The 16413-nt window shown below is 54.6% G+C and overlaps 1 protein-coding gene across 11 annotated transcripts in view; it reads left to right on the top strand.

Annotated features, from left to right (window-relative positions):
* Window positions 1–16413, top strand: part of citb (citron rho-interacting serine/threonine kinase b) — an 80650-nt gene that overhangs the window by 14702 nt on the left and 49535 nt on the right. For 9 of the 11 annotated variants that reach the window (XM_088617863.1, XM_088617859.1, XM_088617858.1 and 6 more), the window contains exons 9-12: window positions 730–883; window positions 4501–4684; window positions 13726–13831; window positions 15517–15660. In XM_088617863.1, coding sequence (XP_088473989.1) covers window positions 730–883; window positions 4501–4684; window positions 13726–13831; window positions 15517–15660 — 588 coding nt within the window. Of the gene's footprint in view, window positions 1–729; window positions 884–4500; window positions 4685–4821; window positions 4960–13725; window positions 13832–15516; window positions 15661–16413 lie in introns of those variants that run through there. The other 2 variants (XM_088617864.1, XM_088617865.1) reach the window with 2 other exon arrangements.

Below are 16413 nucleotides of genomic sequence, written 5' to 3'. Positions count from 1 at the left end.
GCTACAGACACTGCTGTGTTTTTGTCCGCTTTGCTTTGTGCTGGGTGTTGAGTCTCTGGCTCTGTGATCAAGGCTACCAGCCCTGCTGAGCCACGTGTGGGTGTGAGTTTGTCGGGACTTGTAGACAAGGGTTTTCAGCAAGTCGGGGTGTTTGGGTAGCCTGTAGGGCGATTCTCCTCACCTCTTGTGTGTCTTGCTGCCCGGCGTTCAGAAATGAACTCTTTTCACACAGCTCCTGCAGAAGCTCGCAGCCCTCTGAGCACACAGCCAGTAACGGCAACGGTTTTCTCCACAGGCCTTTAATGAGTTGCAGCACGTAGCCTGCTGGTGTCTGTAGAAAGATTTTTACATTTCCTCCTGGAAGCCAAGCGGGGCGCACACTGTTTCTCCGGGGGCTGACTCCCTGTTTGTGTCTGGCTGACGCAAAGCAAAGTTGGCGCCGGATCGGAAGCCCCTGGCTCTGGTGCTCCGAGGCTGCACCCCTGTGGAGACCGGCTTCTCGCCCCCAGGTCGAGGCTGCGCTGTGTGCCTGAGCGGTCGAGACCCCGAGACGAAGGGGAGGTGCGTGGTGCCTTCATCACGCAACCTTGGTTTCCTTCTGAAACCCGGAGCTGGGGCCCCTGATTACTTGCTGGGTAGGATAAATACAAGAGGGTAGGAGGCAGCCCTGCGAGAGGATAACCGTGGTATTCCCCTGCTGTCCATGCCTGTCTCTGTGCCTTACTGCAGCGGTACCTCAAGTTTCCCGAAGAGCCGCAGGCCAGCCGGGAGTTTGTGGACCTGGTGCAGAGTCTGCTGTGCGGCCCAGGCGAGAGGCTCGGGTACGAGGGGCTGCGCTGTCACCCCTTTTTCTCCAGCGTGGACTGGAACAACCTGCACCACTGTGAGTCCGCACCCCCGCACGCCTGACCCCTCTGAAAGGCCGGGTTCCCCACGTTCAGCTCTTGAAGAATTGGAAAGCGTGAAGCGCTTGTGCTTATCTCATCCACCTCCAAAATTGAAAAATCGGCACATGGGGTTTGTTTTATCCATTTGCTGGACTGATTCAAAGCTGGGGAAGACGTTTTCTTGTAGAGAGCACTGTGTGGTGTTTGCCAAGATGGTTTTCTCCTCCCTCTCCGTAAAGGTTGTTTGGAGAGCAGTGAAAATGGCATGCAATTACCTAAAATCATTAAGCCCTGCTCCTGGATGCGTTTTCTATGCATCTCAAATCAGGCTGAAGATCACACTGCCGTTTTCAATGATCGCGTCGCTAATTGCTTCAATTAAACCATGAAAAACACTTCTGTATCAGGTTTGCTGACCCCTCTCTTTGTCATTAAAAAAACCAAGATGCAGAACATAAGAACAGATCAGGAACCTGAGGTGTAAGTAACGATAAGCACAACTGTTTATGCAGGGTCTCCAGGAGGTCCTTATGAGCCGTGCACGCTTTTAACACAAAGGCTCACAATAGAAAAACACTCCGAAAATGGGCAGGGTGATCTTACATTTTAGCGTGTTTGGGTGGGGGGTGGGGGGGAGCTCTGAATGTCATGGCTTTTATTTATTATAATAATAAACTTTATTTTATATAGCGCCTTTAAAGGTGGCTTCTCAAAGCGCTTTACAGAACGACAACAACAATAAATAAAAAGAATACACACAATTACAATATACAGAGGAGACCGTGGATGGTGCTACTAAGAAAAGCAGAGGGGTGAAGAATGGAACAGTTCAGTAAAGGCTTTTCTGAAGAAGAGGGTTTTGAGTCTGGATTTGAAGGAGTTTAGAGAAGGTGACTCTCTGATATCCTTGGGCAGGGCATTCCAGAGCTTGGGGGCGAGAAGGCCCTGTCACCCATACAATGTAGATGGGCTTTATTTGATAAACTTTTCTCTCTGTTTGGATTGTATAATACACTAGTTCAGCTTTATTTAAAGTATTCTGTTCAATTTGGTCACCGTGTTAAAAAAAGATACAGCCCAGCCATGTTGATGATACCTTTTAAGAAACTAGTTCCCAGATCCTGGGAACCCTCCGCTCCTGCCTTGCTGGGCTGGATGGCCTCTTCCTGCTGCCTGTTCTGCTTCTCTCCCTCTGCACCTCACAGCCTGTCTTTGCACAAGCGCCCCCGAGCTGAGGCCCGAAGGGTCTGAAGGACTCGGCTGAGCACACATGAAACCACCAGCTGGTCTCTGTCCTCTCTGTGCTGGCTGAGTGAATCACAGCGCGCTCGCCTGCACGCTGGCTGAGGCATCGCTTCCAGGTTTTGGCTAATGACAAGTGTTGCTTGCGCCTCTGATTTAATAACGGTTTAATAGACACCAGCCGCGGTTTCGGCAGGAGGGAGGGGGAAGGCCGCAGATTGTCGAGACCGTGACCGGGATCACAGATCCTAGCGATTGTGGGGTTCGGTTCTTCTTTATCTTCTCCTTTTCATTGGCAATTGCTGAGAATTTCTGTCCCCGAGTCGCCAGTGTTGTAAGACTGGGGTGGGTGGCAGGCCCGACGGCGCAGCGATCGCGGCTGTGGGCTCCAGCTGTCGCTCCCACGCGGACTGGACGCGCAGTACACCTCCCGCCACGCCCAGCAGCCTGCAGCGCCCGGGCAGGATGCGTGCTTCGCTGGTGGGCAGAGAGAACGCCAGCAGTCTGCTCCCAGCCCTGCCCTAACGCCGCTCGGGGGAATCCTAGGGTGATCAGATGACTTAAAGCACACAGGATGAACTACCCATCTCCACTGTCCTGTTCGGACATGGCTGCATGTGACTGAAGCACTCATTCCTTAAATTCCCCCCCCCCATGGGACAGTACTCGGGAAGGCAGGAAAGAGAGAAGCCAGCTAACGAGAGCTCCGGACTAGCACCAGCTGCGTTAGGGCCTGGAGGAGGGCCGTTCCCATAGCAGGCCAGAAGATGGCACTGTCTCCCTCTCCCTCTTCTCACTCCTTTACAGCCTCTGCCTCTGCTCGCTCACGTCCTGCTCTCTCCTCTGTGTACAGCCGGATCTGCTAGAAAGTGAATTTTCTCAGACACGATTTATGGTTTAAGGTTGATATATATTTGTGAAATTGGTCTGGATGTAATGGGAACTGAGCAAAGAAATGTGAATACATTTTTGTTGATTTGAGGTTAATCCATCCCTTTGACTTAATTTTATTTAGTGTGGGGGGGAAAATGGTTGAAATGGAATTAGTTTCATATATCTCCCTTCTTTCAAATTATGTTTCTCTTATGTCTTCCAATAGCCCCACCCCTTTCAGGCCCCACCCCCAACAGAGCCCACCCCTTTCAGGCCACACCCCCCAACAGAGCCCACCCCTTTCAGGCCCCACCCCCAACAGAGCCCACCCCTTTCAGAGCCCACCCCTTTCAGGCTCCACCCCCAACAGAGCCCACCCCTTTCAGGCTCCACCCCAACTGCCCTCCCACCTGCGTGAGGCTCTGTCCCCAGCAGCCCTCCCACCTGATTTAGGCCCTGCCCCGACCACCCTCCCGCCTCTTTCAGGCTCCACCCACCAACAGCCCTCACACTTGCTTGAGGCTCCACCCCCACGACCTCCCTCATCTATTACAGTAATAACAGCTTTCCATTCACTGATTACGTTCTTACTGCAGTCTTTTTAGTGGTATAAATTAGCTATTTCCATTTAATGTACCAGTTGCACATAGCTATTAACAAAGCCATCACTGTGCTGTTATAGAAGATCATTAGGAAGGCTGTTTTCTTCTTATTTTCTAGTATGCTTTTATTTTTAATTCATTACAATCAGGCTTGTCTGTAGCACTTTTCAAATGGACATTAAACATCATGGTCTGATCTGCGCTGTGCAATTTTGTGGACTGATTGAGACGGAGCCTCATTTAACCGTTCCTTTCTAAAGGGCCTTAAACTCCCTTTACATTATCCCCGACGGTGTGGGTTCTTCATGAGTTAGGAACCTCTGAATCGAGGGGTCTGCAGGAGAAATAGGCCGTGAAAGTGCTGTCTTTAAAGGGAGCATTTAACAAAACTGTGGTGTGCAGAATCTGAGTTTAAATACATCGCTGCCACTGTCAGAATCACAACTGCGGCTTGCCGTCGGCTGCGGTCTGTCTGTGTCACGGCTACACCACATTCAGCACAAAGCCACTAAACGGGTTGCCCAGCCTGCTGGTCAGATCGCTCGGCTGCTTGGTGGTTTTGTTCCTCGCCCCACAAGGGGTTAATGTGTGTGTGTGGCGCAGTTCATTGTGGCCGTCTGTGGAGCTCTGGGTTCCAGCAGTGAGTCAGACTGCATGTATTATAGTTATTAGTAGGATCTGCTGCAGTGTGGGAAGCCTCTGTGAGTGTGTGTGTGAGGGAGAGAGAGCCAGAGAGCTAGTGAGCGCGTGTCTGTGCGCGCGCGCTGCTCGGTGCTGCACTACACTACAGTTCAATCCCTTTGCATCTTCCCTCCCTCTCTCTCCGCTCGCTCGCTCTCTCTCTACCGCTGTCGCTCTCTCTCCCCCCTCATTCTCCGCTCGTCTCTCTCCGACAGCGCTCCCTCCCTTCGTTCCCACTCTCCGCGCCGAAGATGACACCTCGAATTTTGAGGAGCCCGAGAGAGCGCCCAGGCCAGTGGCTCCCCCGCGGCAGGCTAAGCGTTCGGGTTTCCAGGGCGCGGACCTGCCCTTTCTAGGGTTCTTCTACAGCAAGGCGCTGCCTGCGCTCGCCAGGTCTGAGTAAGTACCGCCCCCTCCTCTCGGGAGACCGGCCGACGGACCGGACCGACGGGCGGACCTCCACTTGCCCACCCCCCCCGGCGGGGAGCGAGGCTGTGGCCGGTGCCTCTGAGGAGGCGGGAGTCCACCGTGTCCACATTACAGGTGTCTGCTCCGCAGGGGCTGTAGGACTCTCCCCCTGCCAGCGCTGTTGGGCTACAGGCTGTTGCAGGGCATTAGTCAGTCATTTCTGTGCACAGTCGTCATCCGTCTGGCTTGGCATGGTTTCACAGCAGGTACCGCTCGTCTCGTCCTGGCGCTGGTCACTGGTGCGTTCTGACGGGGTCGGTGTTTGTGGGGGGGAAAAAAATGTATCTCGTGCCTGCAACATAAGCAATACGCTAATATTGCTCTCTTACTCTACAAGTTTGAATGGATTTCTTATTACGTTCGCTAGCTAATGAGAGAAAAGTGGGGCTCATTTTTTCAACAAAGGGTTTAATGAAGATCTCCTCCAGACGGCCCCCTTTTTTTTTTTTTCCCCCCTGAGAGACCTCTCTCGCCCCCGGCTCGGCGTGCGCGAGGGTGCGTGTTCGCTCGGCTGCCCAGGACTCCCAGCTCCCCCCACTCTCCGCTCGGCTCCCCCGTCGCCAGGTGCAACTGGTACTCGTGGTGAACCCCCGACATCGAGCCGCAGGTTCAAGCCCGCCGGGCTGCGCGGGGCGGCTCGTTCGGAGGCAGAGGCTGGCTGGGGGGGTCGGAGAAGGAGGAGATGACACTGACATCCACTCTGTGATGGAAGAGTGGATTTCCGAGCGCGGATGGCAGCAGAGGCTCTTATTTCTATGGAAACGGATCCCTGTTCCCACACTGCTGTCTCTGGCAGTACGGAGAGCCTAGGTAAACAGCCAGACGTGGTGGGGAGTCTTATCGCGCCGTGGCAGCCTGCAGATTGGATCGGCAGCGTTCGTGATTTAATTTGTTTTCTTTAGTTGCCTTTTTTCCTTCTCCCCAGGGGGCGGCGGGGTCCGCGAGAGAGAGAGACAGCTGCCGCTCTGACAGCGCCGATACAGTATAGGCAGGGGGGTGGAGGTTTTGGGGGTGGCAGGGGGTGAACGCGCCTGCCTGCGCCGAGCGCGTCCCTTTTTCCTCTGCGGATCGCTGGCGGCAGGGAGGTGCGCTTCGTTTAATTCATGAATGAGAGAGCCTCCACACCCCCCGTCTTTCTTCTTGCTGTCTCTTCCTTTCTCTGCGGATCGGGGTTCCCTGGGGGAGAGTGGGGCTGAGACCCAGCTCAGAGTGGTGTTTGTGGGGGGGGGGTATTTGGGGAGACGGGGAGGGTCTGTGCTGCTGGTCTGCAGTTCCTGAGGGGAGCGGGGGGGGGGGTAGGGGGATGTTGTGATTAAGGCTCCTGGCTGCTGAATCAGTGGGCGTCTGGAGTCTTGGGGCTCGTGGTGTGCCCGGCTGGGCAGCGCTGGGTGATTCTCCTTAACCCAGAGGCCGAGCGGGGTGAGATCACAGGCCGTTTCCCCAGAGACACTGGCAGGAACCCCTGCTCCTCCTGAAGGTTTCTTGGACAGGGGGGGGACATAGGGGATATGAGGTGGGTTAGCATTTGTCACCTTAATGATGTGCTGGCTGTCAGAAGGATGATGGAACGCAGAGAAATAATTGTAGTTACCGTGAAATCTGTCGGCGCTTCTTCAGCAGCTACGTGTCCCTGGCAGATCAGCCGGGGAGGAAGGTGTTTGTATTGCACAGTGCCTGCCATGCAGGAGGCTGGCGGTGCAAGCGCGGGGACAGAGGGGGACCGGGGGGCCAGGAGGCCGGGGGGGGACCCTCTGAGTGCGGGATGGGGGTGAGGCAGGAGCGTGGCTTTGCACTGCGGTCAGGAAGCAGAGGGTGTTTGCGCTGAGCCACGAAACCGTGCTCGGTATTGAACCGTGGGCACGAGTGGGCTTGCTGGGCTTGGCTGATGGGCTGTCATGGAAGAGTCTTGGAAGGGTGATTCCTGGTGGGACAGTCGAGGGGGCGGGGGGGGCACATGACCTCCATGTTGGAGTCCACAAGGCACGGTCAAACAAAACAGTTGCATCGGTGCGTTGAAAAGCTCGTGAGAATTCTTATTTACCCAAGACTATGGACAGGCCCACCCCCCCAGAACAGGCGCTGCTGTCCCGATCCCCGCGGAGAGCCTCTCTTTAGAGAGCGTGAAATGGCATTACGCTCGTCTGCCCTGGGAAAGCAGGCTGGCTCTCCTGTGGGGAGAGGGGCTGTGGCTGCTGGCTCCCAGGTAGCCCTGCTGATATTCATCACGGCCTCCTCGGGGACAGTCGGCTGATGTGAATAAGCTGCATCAGACTCTCCTCTCTTTCTGGACTTCTGGCTCCTCCAGTGTGGAATTCCTCTGCTCCCCAAGTGGTTTCTTTCCTCTCTTTTAGGACGAGCGCAGCGATCTGTCACACTGAGTGTATTTTCATTTTCCTTGCACCGACCCTCTAGGCGCCGTCTTCATTAACCTCTCCTAATTGGTTTTTAATTAACCCAGAAGTGACAGCGAACTGGGCTGCTCTGTGCTGGCGGCTAACACCCCCCCCCGGGGCTCTCCTGGGACACGTGTGGGTTCGGAGGGGCGTGGGGGTCCGGGGCAGGAGACGGGCAGTGCCCAACTCTCCGTTGCCTTCTGTCTGTGATCGGGCTTCGTCGAAGATCCCCAGGGCCCCGGCACGTTCAAACGAACAGCGTTAACGGACAGGATAGGTGTGTCGGACAGTTCCAATCAGAGAGCGCCGCGGATACTAATGTGCTGTCCCTGACGCAGTTGGGCCTGGTATGTTGTGCAGGGCCTGATGCAGACAGTCTGCTTTGGAGTACATGAGAGTTAGCCAGGAAGCTAGGCGGGCCCACAGCATTTAAAAACGCCAAACCTGGATGGATCTTCCTGTGACGTCAGGAAGGAGGTGCTCATTTTGTTTTAGACTGGATGCTGTGTTCGCTTGCCTGGGTGGACAGGCCCTTTAAACAGGACGGTTTTAATGGATAGATCCTGCAGAAGTCAAGCTGGTTCCAAAGATGAAAGACCAAGAGGTCTACTAAGCCACTGTACAGTCCTGAGCCCGCTACAGCATGCATTTCAAATATTTGCTGAAGACCTTCTAGGAATGAGCCTGAATTTGTTGCGAGCCAGGAGGAATGGGTCAGGATAGTGAGTCCCTCTGAGTTCAGCCACCTGCACCGTCTTGCATGCCACCTAAAGAGCTGAGGAGGTCACGCTCTTGTTACCCTGTTACCCTGTGTGATGACCTGCCCCTCAATCCAGCTGCAGCTCGGGCTGTGTCTCTGAGGATGCTGTCCAGAGCAGCAATGTCTGGTTGCGCAGAGCGAGAGGAAAGGAATCCGAACTGCATGGATGCAAAGCCTTCCCCTCGCCTGGTCTGCTCGGAGTGTGCGTGGGTTGCGGCTGGAATTAAACTTTCTAAATTGGGAGGGAGCAATGATGGGGGGGAGCAGAAGGGGGAGAGCTGCAGTACCCTGGGAACCGAAAACTACGAAAGTATATAATCAACTCCGAAAGAAGCAAGTGCCTGCAGGCAGTGCAGAGGCTTTTGAAACCCTCTAACCCTGTTTGGCTGTGGGCTGAGGACCCTGTGAGTGAATGGGCTTCCGGCAAAGATCCTTGACACACCAGCTTCAGCTGTCCCCTGCTCTGCTGGAGCAGCAGTTTGGCCACTGCGTGGGCATCATTCTTTCATTCTTGCTGGTACGCTTCTGGTTGGTGCTCTGACCAGAGGTGTGGTCAGGTGTTTAGAGACAAGGGAAGGTCTGCGCTGTGTTGTTCCGACTTTGAACAGTCAAACACAAGCTGGTGATCAGGGTTTTCTTGGCCTTTTGTCTCAGTCATTCTGACTGGGGGTGTAGTGAGGGGAAGGCAGAAGGCTCTTGATGAAATGAAACAGAGCTAACCCAGCTCTTTCAAAGTTTATTTAAAAGACGACCTGAATAAACAGCCTGTTGCGTTGGTGCATCGGCAAATATGAACCAGATGTCCTTTTGCAGTGTAGTGTCTCTACAGCGCATCATCCTCCACTGACAGGTTAAAATAACAGAAGCCCTGTGGACTTGAACAGAGAAGACTGCTAGGAGACCAGATACAAGTATTCAGGATCCTCAAAGACTCCAACAGAGTCATGCCAGTGCAGTCCTTCAGAAAGACCGTGAAACACAGACCAGGGGACACAGATGGAAACTCATGAAAAGTGTTTTTAAAACTGAGAAACAGAAACACTTCACTGTGGGAATCTGGATCCAGTTAACCAGCTGATACCCTGGTGTCTTTTAAGGAGTGGCTGGATGAGGTCTTTGGTTGAGTCGGTTGCTCAAAACTGCTCATGTTAGGTTGACTTACTGGGCTCCTCTTCTTTGTAACCGTTCTGAAATCGAGTCTTTTTGAACTGCTGATGCATGAATATGTGCTTGCAAGCTGTGCTTAATGCAGAATGCACTCCCCCCTGTCCTGTGCATTGAAGTTCCCATCGGTGTCTGACTGCTGCCTGTTTTGGGGATGTGTTGAAACAGCTGTTTTGAGATGAAGAAGGAATTCCATAGTTTATTATCCCAGACTGGATTTGGATGTTTTAAGGACACGCGTTTTAAAATTTGCTTTCAGCTCTGAGCGTGTTGTTTTGGATTTGGAATTCGTAATCAAGCCTGCACCAGTTTCTGAGTTGGAGAACTGCCCTAGTTCAGCTGTGGGAGCTGGAGTGTAATGAGCTGTACCTCTGGGGAAGGAGAAAAACCGACACATTGTCATTCTCTCTTGAGTCTGTTCATCATCGCCTGATCACCCATGAAGAGCAGAGCTGTTTGGGTAGGAATAAGGGAGCTTGCAGTTAATGAGCTGAAGGGAGACTGTATGCACCCTGCCTGCTGAGGTTGTTGGAATCTGTGCGCTTGAAGTTTGGAACCAAGGCCTGAGGTCAGAAACTCTGGAGCCTAAACAATCGAAGCAGCTCAATTAAATGCACCAATTAACACCGGTGTTGACAAAAACCAACAGATGCAGGGGTCTCCCAAGACCAGGCCTGTGGAGATGATCCTTGGCGAGCCAGTAACAGCGAACAAAGCAAATCGCACGAGCAGGGCCCCCACTTTTTTAGCTGATATGTTGGTAAAGGTTTGTAGAAACCTTTAAGTGTCTTATTACATATCTGTACAAACCTGTCGGAATACCCCACATGCAGTTATCTCGTTTGGTCGTTTTCCCGAATTGTGCTTGCCACAATGAAATGGTCAGCAGTGTGTGAAGTGTGAAGAGGCGTTTCAGGGGAGGGGGACACACACGTGCTGCCCGGAGGGCCCCAGTGCTGCAGAGCTCCTCCGAGCGACCAGCAGACAAGAAGATGGGCTGAGCCTCGTCCTCCCGTTCCTCCTGTTCCCACAGGAAGCGCATGCCCAGCAGCCCTATCAAAAACAATGGAGATGAAAAGAGGTTTTTCAGCCCGTCGTTTTCCGGAGGCTTCTATTTTTAATTCGCTTCTTGTTTTTTTTAATAAAAGACCTGCGGTGACTCATCCCTGGGAAAGTGCTAAAGCCTGCAGTCTGAAGTTCTGAGGCTTGGTCGGGGCTCTGGCCGTGAATAATGTAGCAGCCCACCACAGTGGCATAGCCAGCGCTGGGCTAAGAGTTCCTGTACACACGATCTCACGATGTGCTGCAGATTGTTCACAATGCGTAGAGGTTCTTTGCAGTTCCTACAGGTGAAAATAATGAAATCGTGTCTGCAGGCAGGGGGAAGGTGATCCCAGGAGTTTTGGGATTGCCTGCTGCTTTGATTTTAAGGAAACATAAATGCGTTGGGATGTCCTTGCAGGTGTTTAAAATATCGAGTCATGAGTGATGACCATGTGCCGGTGTCACTGCCACAGAAGACTGCTTGCCAACACGCTGCTGACACCACAGAACACGCACGTGTCTATATACTGTATCATTTTCCTTTATTGATTTTCAGTGGCCAGTTTTTGTTTTCCATCTTAAACTTGAAGTTATTTAACTGCGTGTTGGGGTCTTTGCCAGGGTTTTGGTTTGGCTTCAGCACGCTGCAGTTATCCTGTGCCCTGTTGTATTAGAACGAGCTCTTCTCTCTACACTCTGAAGGCGGTGGAGCCGCCCAGCGACTATGTGCTCACGGTAGCAGACGAAGTATTTTATCTGCGTCAGGCCCTTTACAGGCCGCAGCTCTGAGGCAGAGGGCTCTCTGAATCCCAGGCAGTGGAATGGTCAGTGCCCGTCAGATTGGTCAGACTGCTGGCAACACTCCTCGGTCAGCCTGACCACAGACAGCGGACAGGGGGCGCTGGTGCACTGAACCATCCCCTCCTGCATTGACCATTACAGCTCAGCCAATAGCACGGTGCGAACGGCTCAACCGGCGTTTAGTTCTCTCCAAGCAGTAGCCGTTGTTCTGCTCTGAGAGTAGAAGCCCCTACTTTCCAGGCAAATGCGTGGCCCCGAGGTGTGCGATGCGTCGCTCAGAGCGTGAGAGGAGGCGGACTGACCCAGCTGGCCTGCTTGCATGCGTGCGCCAACAGGCACCACTCATCTCCTTCACAACGCCCATCGCGGAGGCAGAACAACTTGCTGAGACTTTTCCCGTTGGTCCTGTGGATTAATCCCGCTGCCAGCCACGGGCCTGCCAGTCGAGGCGCCGGCAGTAAATAAGGCCGGGTCCGTCGGCTGGCGGCGGTGGGAGCGGCCGAGTCTCGGGCTCCGCAGAGCGGCGCCTGTCCCCACCCACTCAGCACCTTCCTGCCCACTTCAGCCCCGCTGTTCCCCCAGCCTCGGCTTCACGTCCCTCGGACAGGAGCCGCAGAAGACTGACGCACTGATGCCACAGGCTGCACATTTGCATTTTTTCTGCATTTGCACTCTCTAAATTTAGAAATCTCTTATTAATATCTGCCATTTTTCTCGCCACGCTCCTTTTTGTTCTCGGCGTTTGATATTCCGCACTGCTCTCCCCTGCGCTTCGATGAAAGCGGGCTCTTTCTGCTGACCAGCTGGGGGAGGAAGGAGCTGATGCTGGGGCTCCAGACCCCACAGGGCAGTAGCTGCGAGAGAACCTGATCGGCGCTGATGCACTGGCTTAAATACAAGTCCTGACAAACCTGCAATTACTGGCAATGGGACAGCTGGGTCTCTCCCAGCCAGTTCTTGAAAGAAGCCAGGGCTATCGACTTCAGCAATCAGGCTAGGTAGCTTGTTTCATCCCCCTACCACCCTGTGGGTAAAGAGGTGCGTCTCAGTTTGAATAGCGAGCACCAGCAGAGCCCCGTATGTCCTAAAGCGTCGTGTGACATCTGCTCTCCAGCAACGCAGCACTCCAACCTGGAAAAGATCCAAACGGGAATGTGCCCTCCCATCACAGGAGGTCGGGATTCCCCGTTCCCAGCCTGCGATGCCACCGTGTTGCATATGTATGGAGACGCATGCTGTAGCCTGCGGAAGCAGCGCTGGAGTACAGAGACATGGGAGGTACTGGGAACGGAGTGGGAGACGCCGAGCTTCCTTCTGCTGAAGCAGCGTTCAAGATCATGGCGCTCCGCTGAGCCGCCGTCAGCCTCGGGACCCCCCCCCCGGGACATTTCGTGAAGATGTTTGAGTGGGTCCAGTGTTGCCCCGGGTTTGTGGCTGAGGGGGCTCCTGTCATCCGCTTGCTGGTCCTTCCCTCCCAGTGGGAAGCCCAGCCGGTGCCCAGGGTGGAGCTCCTCTTGCCCCGGGGGTGGCCGTCTTGAGCCGTCGGAAACCTGAAAGGAACCCCAGCCTGGCAGAGACTGTGGGGGATCAGGGAGAGATGAGAGCTCCGCGAGACCGCGGGGGGTTCCTGCTGTGGAGAGCGGTGGTATTAATAGCTGTTGGAGGCGTTGGACACAAGCGCCGACTCTCCACAGAGATGACGTGACAATCGAACAGGCAGACGATCGCCTGCATTCTTTCTGCTTCTGACGGGGAGGTGTGTGAGCCTCCCCAAAATGTGCTCCTGTCCCGTCTCTCCGCTCCTGCGCCGGTCCGATCCGTCTCTCTCAGGTGGGCCGGTCTTTCTTGGGCAGGTCCAGTCTCTCCGCTCCTGTGCCGGTCCGATCCGTCTCTCTCAGGTGGGCCGGTCTTCCTTGGGCAGGTCCAGTCCGTGTCCCAGGGGCGGGCCAGTCTCTCCGCTCCTGTGCCGGTCCGATCCGTCTCTCTCAGGTGGGCCGGTCTTCCTTGGGCAGGTCCAGTCCGTGTCCCAGGGGCGGGCCAGTCTCTCTCCTGCGCCGGTCCGATCTGTGTCTCGGGGGCGGACCAGTCTCTCCGGTCCGGCGCCGGTCCGATCCGTCTCTCTCAGGTGGGCCGGTCCAGTCTGTGTCTCGGGGGCGGGTGGGAGAGAGAGCTCGTTCTGCATTGAGCTTGATGAGCCTAACCGTCTCACCAGCATGATAATTATTCTTCTATCTGGGTCTTTCAGAGCGGGTGACCTCCATGCTGAGCTTGATTGAAGGTTCTGATGTTTTTCTGGGTTAATCAGATAAGTAAACCAGCCAGGTGAGCTGGAAGGAGAGTTGCAGGAGGTCCTGCTCAGGGCTGGACAGAGAGCTGGAGTGTGTGGAAGTCACCAGGGCAGGTCAGAAATTTGCCTGGGGAGCTGTACGCACAGCAGACGGTATTCTCTGGGCCCTGTATTGCTTTGCTGTGTGGGTTGTGATGAGTTCTGTTTGTTTCATTGTTGTTTATAGCCCCTCTATACAATTAATTTTTAGTGCTTTTTGTCTTGTCCAGTTCAGGTGCATTCAGAATGCTAGCTCTCTTTGCTTGCTGCTGGAGAGAAGTTCGCTACCTCTGTGAGAGACTTGTGCAACAGGATTGAGAGTTTTTGTTTTTTAAATGATCACAGCGCTGCAGCACCGATTAGCTGTTCCCTTGACCTTGTCTGAAGGTGTTTAACGTGTACCTGCCGAAGCTCAGACTCCCTGACAGTGGGTACGTGACTTTGGAGCACTGATCCAGCTGTAGCCCTTTCTCTATCTTTACAGATCAGTAGCTGCAGGGCTCGACTCTCCAGCTAAGACTAACTCCATGGAAAAAAAGCTTCACATTAAAAGCAAAGAACTGCTAGAAACTCAAGACAAATGTCACAAGGTGGGTACTGATGACACAGGGGTGCCTGGTGTGGGGGCTTGGGGGACTCGGCCCGGGTGGGGGCTCTCAGGGGGCTCCAGCAGGGTGTGGGGGCTCAGGGGGCTCCAGCAGGGTATGGGGGCTCAGGGGGCTCCAGGCTGGTGTCAGGGGGGTGTGGGGGGCTCAGGGGGCTCCAGCAGGGTGTGGGGGCTCAGGGGGCTCCAGGCTGGTGTCAGGGGGGTGTGGGGGGCTCAGGGGGCTCCAGGCTGGTGTCAGTGGGGTGTGGGGGGCTCAGGGGGCTCCAGGCTGGTGTCAGTGGGGTGTGGGGGCTCAGGGAGCTCCAGGCTGGTGTCAGTGGGGTGTGGGGGGCTCAGGGGGCTCCAGTGGGGTGTGGGGGCTAAGGGGGCTCCAGGCTGGTGTCAGTGGGGTGTGGGGGGCTCAGGGGGCTCCAGTGGGGTGTGGGGGCTCTCAGGGGTCTCCAGGCTGGTGTCAGTGGGGTGTGGGGGGCTCAGGGGGCTCCAGGCTGGTGTCAGTGGGGTGTGGGGGCTCAGGGGGCTCCAGTCAGGTGTCAGTGGGGTGTGGGGGCTCAGGGGGCTCCAGGCTGGTGTCAGTGGGGTGTGGGGGCTCAGGGGGCTCCAGGCTGGTGTCAGTGGGGTGTGGGGGGTGTGGGGGCTCAGGGGGCTCCAGGCTGGTGTCAGTGGGGTGTGGGGGGCTCAGGGGGCTCCAGGCTGGTGTCAGTGGGGTGTGGGGGGTTCAGGGGGCTCCAGTGGGGTGTGGGAGGCTCAGGGGGCTCCAGTGGGGTGTGGGGGGCTCAGGGTGCTCCAGGCTGGTGTCAGTGGGGTGTGGGAGGCTCAGGGGGCTCCAAACTGGTGTAAGTAGGGTGTGGGGCCTCAAGGGACTCCAGGCTGGTGTCAGTGGGGTGTGGGGGCTCAGGGGTTCCTATACCTTCTGCATTGTGCTGTAAATTCAGGTTTAGTGTTCTGCAGGGAGCTCTATATACAGTAGCTGTGAGGGACTCACTTGACATTTTATGAATGGAAATAGAATGGACTGTTGGTGTTATTATGTTTCTGTTAAACCATCTTTGAAGAGCTCTCTGCTCTTCTGAAGCAGTTTGGCGTAGTCCAGGCCTGTGGAACGGATGTGTTGGCACAGGGCAGCAGTGTGCAGCTGGAGTGCAGTTGTCACCCTTCTCAAGCAGGGCTCCAGTAGTGAATCAGCTTATTCCTGCACTTGCCCCCAGCGCAAAGAACCTTCTTAAAATTCCTTTCTTTGCCATCGCTTTATGCAGAGCGTAGACAGCCTTTTTAAAAATGTTTTCTCTGGAATATTCCTGCTGTCCTCTTCGGTAACCTAGAGAATTAGATTTCTGTTTCATTAGTCAGAAAAGACGCTCATTCTGAGAGCTCAGATTGCTCCAGCCTAGGAGTCCATTGTGTTGCATCTTAGCCACAATTACGTTTTGTTCACACCAGAAGCAACAAGGGAGCACCTCTCTCCCGGAGGGCAGAGTGACCCTCTCTGTGAGCCATGAATGCTGATTTTGGCAATAACCTGAGACTGATCTGAGAGGTCTCTTCCAGTCACTGTGCTTCACACAGTCTGCTCCGTTTGCATCAATTAACATGGCGACTGCAGAGCCAGACCGTGCAGCTGGCGTTCCGGTCAGCAGGCTCCGCCTGACCACTCTGTGGTTCTGTTCCCAGATGGAGCAGGAAATCTCCCGATTCCAGCGCAAGATGTCTGACCTGGAGTCCGTGCTGAAGCAGAAGGATGTGGAGCTGCAGGCTTCGGAGACGCAGCGCTCCATACTGGAGCAGGACCTGGCCACCTACATCACGGAGTGCAGCGTGAGTGTCCGTCCGTCCGTCCGCTGATCCGTTTTGGAAGGATAACTTAGGAGGCTCCTCAGCACCCCCAAAATTTGTCATGTTTCAGGGTTTTTTGTTGTAGATTCCACATTGCTTCTGTAGTTTGCCTGCATAACGATGCACAAATAAGTTGGCCACTCTCTGTGCCACGAACAAAAAGTGGGGAGGTCGGATTACTGATGGGTAGATTCCTTCGGCCTTCTTTCCCAACATCTGGCCTGTCGGAGAGAGGAATGTGCAGGTAATACCTCTTTCTCCAGTCCGCAGGCTAAGTAGAATTGACAGAATAAGTAGAACTGACGCGGCGCTTGAGTCCTGCCCAACAAAAACAACATCAGATCGCAGAAGATGCGGTCTTTTCCTTCTGCGAGGCGGCTGTGTGCACTGCTCGTGTGCTCAGACCCGCGCAGAAGCTGGATGCCTTGCGTAATGAATTTGCACCTTAGCCTCTGGCTGCTCTGCTGGGACTTGCCTCATCGAGCACAGGTGTGGCTAATTAGCGGCTTTAGTTCTGCAGCAGATTTAATTGCTGTGTGGTGGGAGTATTTATCGAGAACCCTGGAGTGCTGTGAAAATGAACAAGTAAAGAGACGCAAATGTAGCAGGAAAGAGGTAATTCTCTGGACACAGGTCTGCCTGTCAATAAGAATGGACACCTGACAGCTGTTTCACAGTTCACCGGTTCCCCTTCTGAAGCGAGATGCTTTCGGGTTTTGAACCCCTGGGTTTGTG

The sequence above is a fragment of the Lepisosteus platostomus genome, chromosome 24 (assembly GCF_059453375.1).
Source record: "Lepisosteus platostomus isolate fLepPlt1 chromosome 24, fLepPlt1.hap1, whole genome shotgun sequence".
In the NCBI taxonomy this organism is placed as follows: domain Eukaryota; kingdom Metazoa; phylum Chordata; class Actinopteri; order Semionotiformes; family Lepisosteidae; genus Lepisosteus; species Lepisosteus platostomus.
Note: the sequence above shows the minus strand (reverse complement) of the source record. Positions and strands in the feature narration are given on the sequence as shown.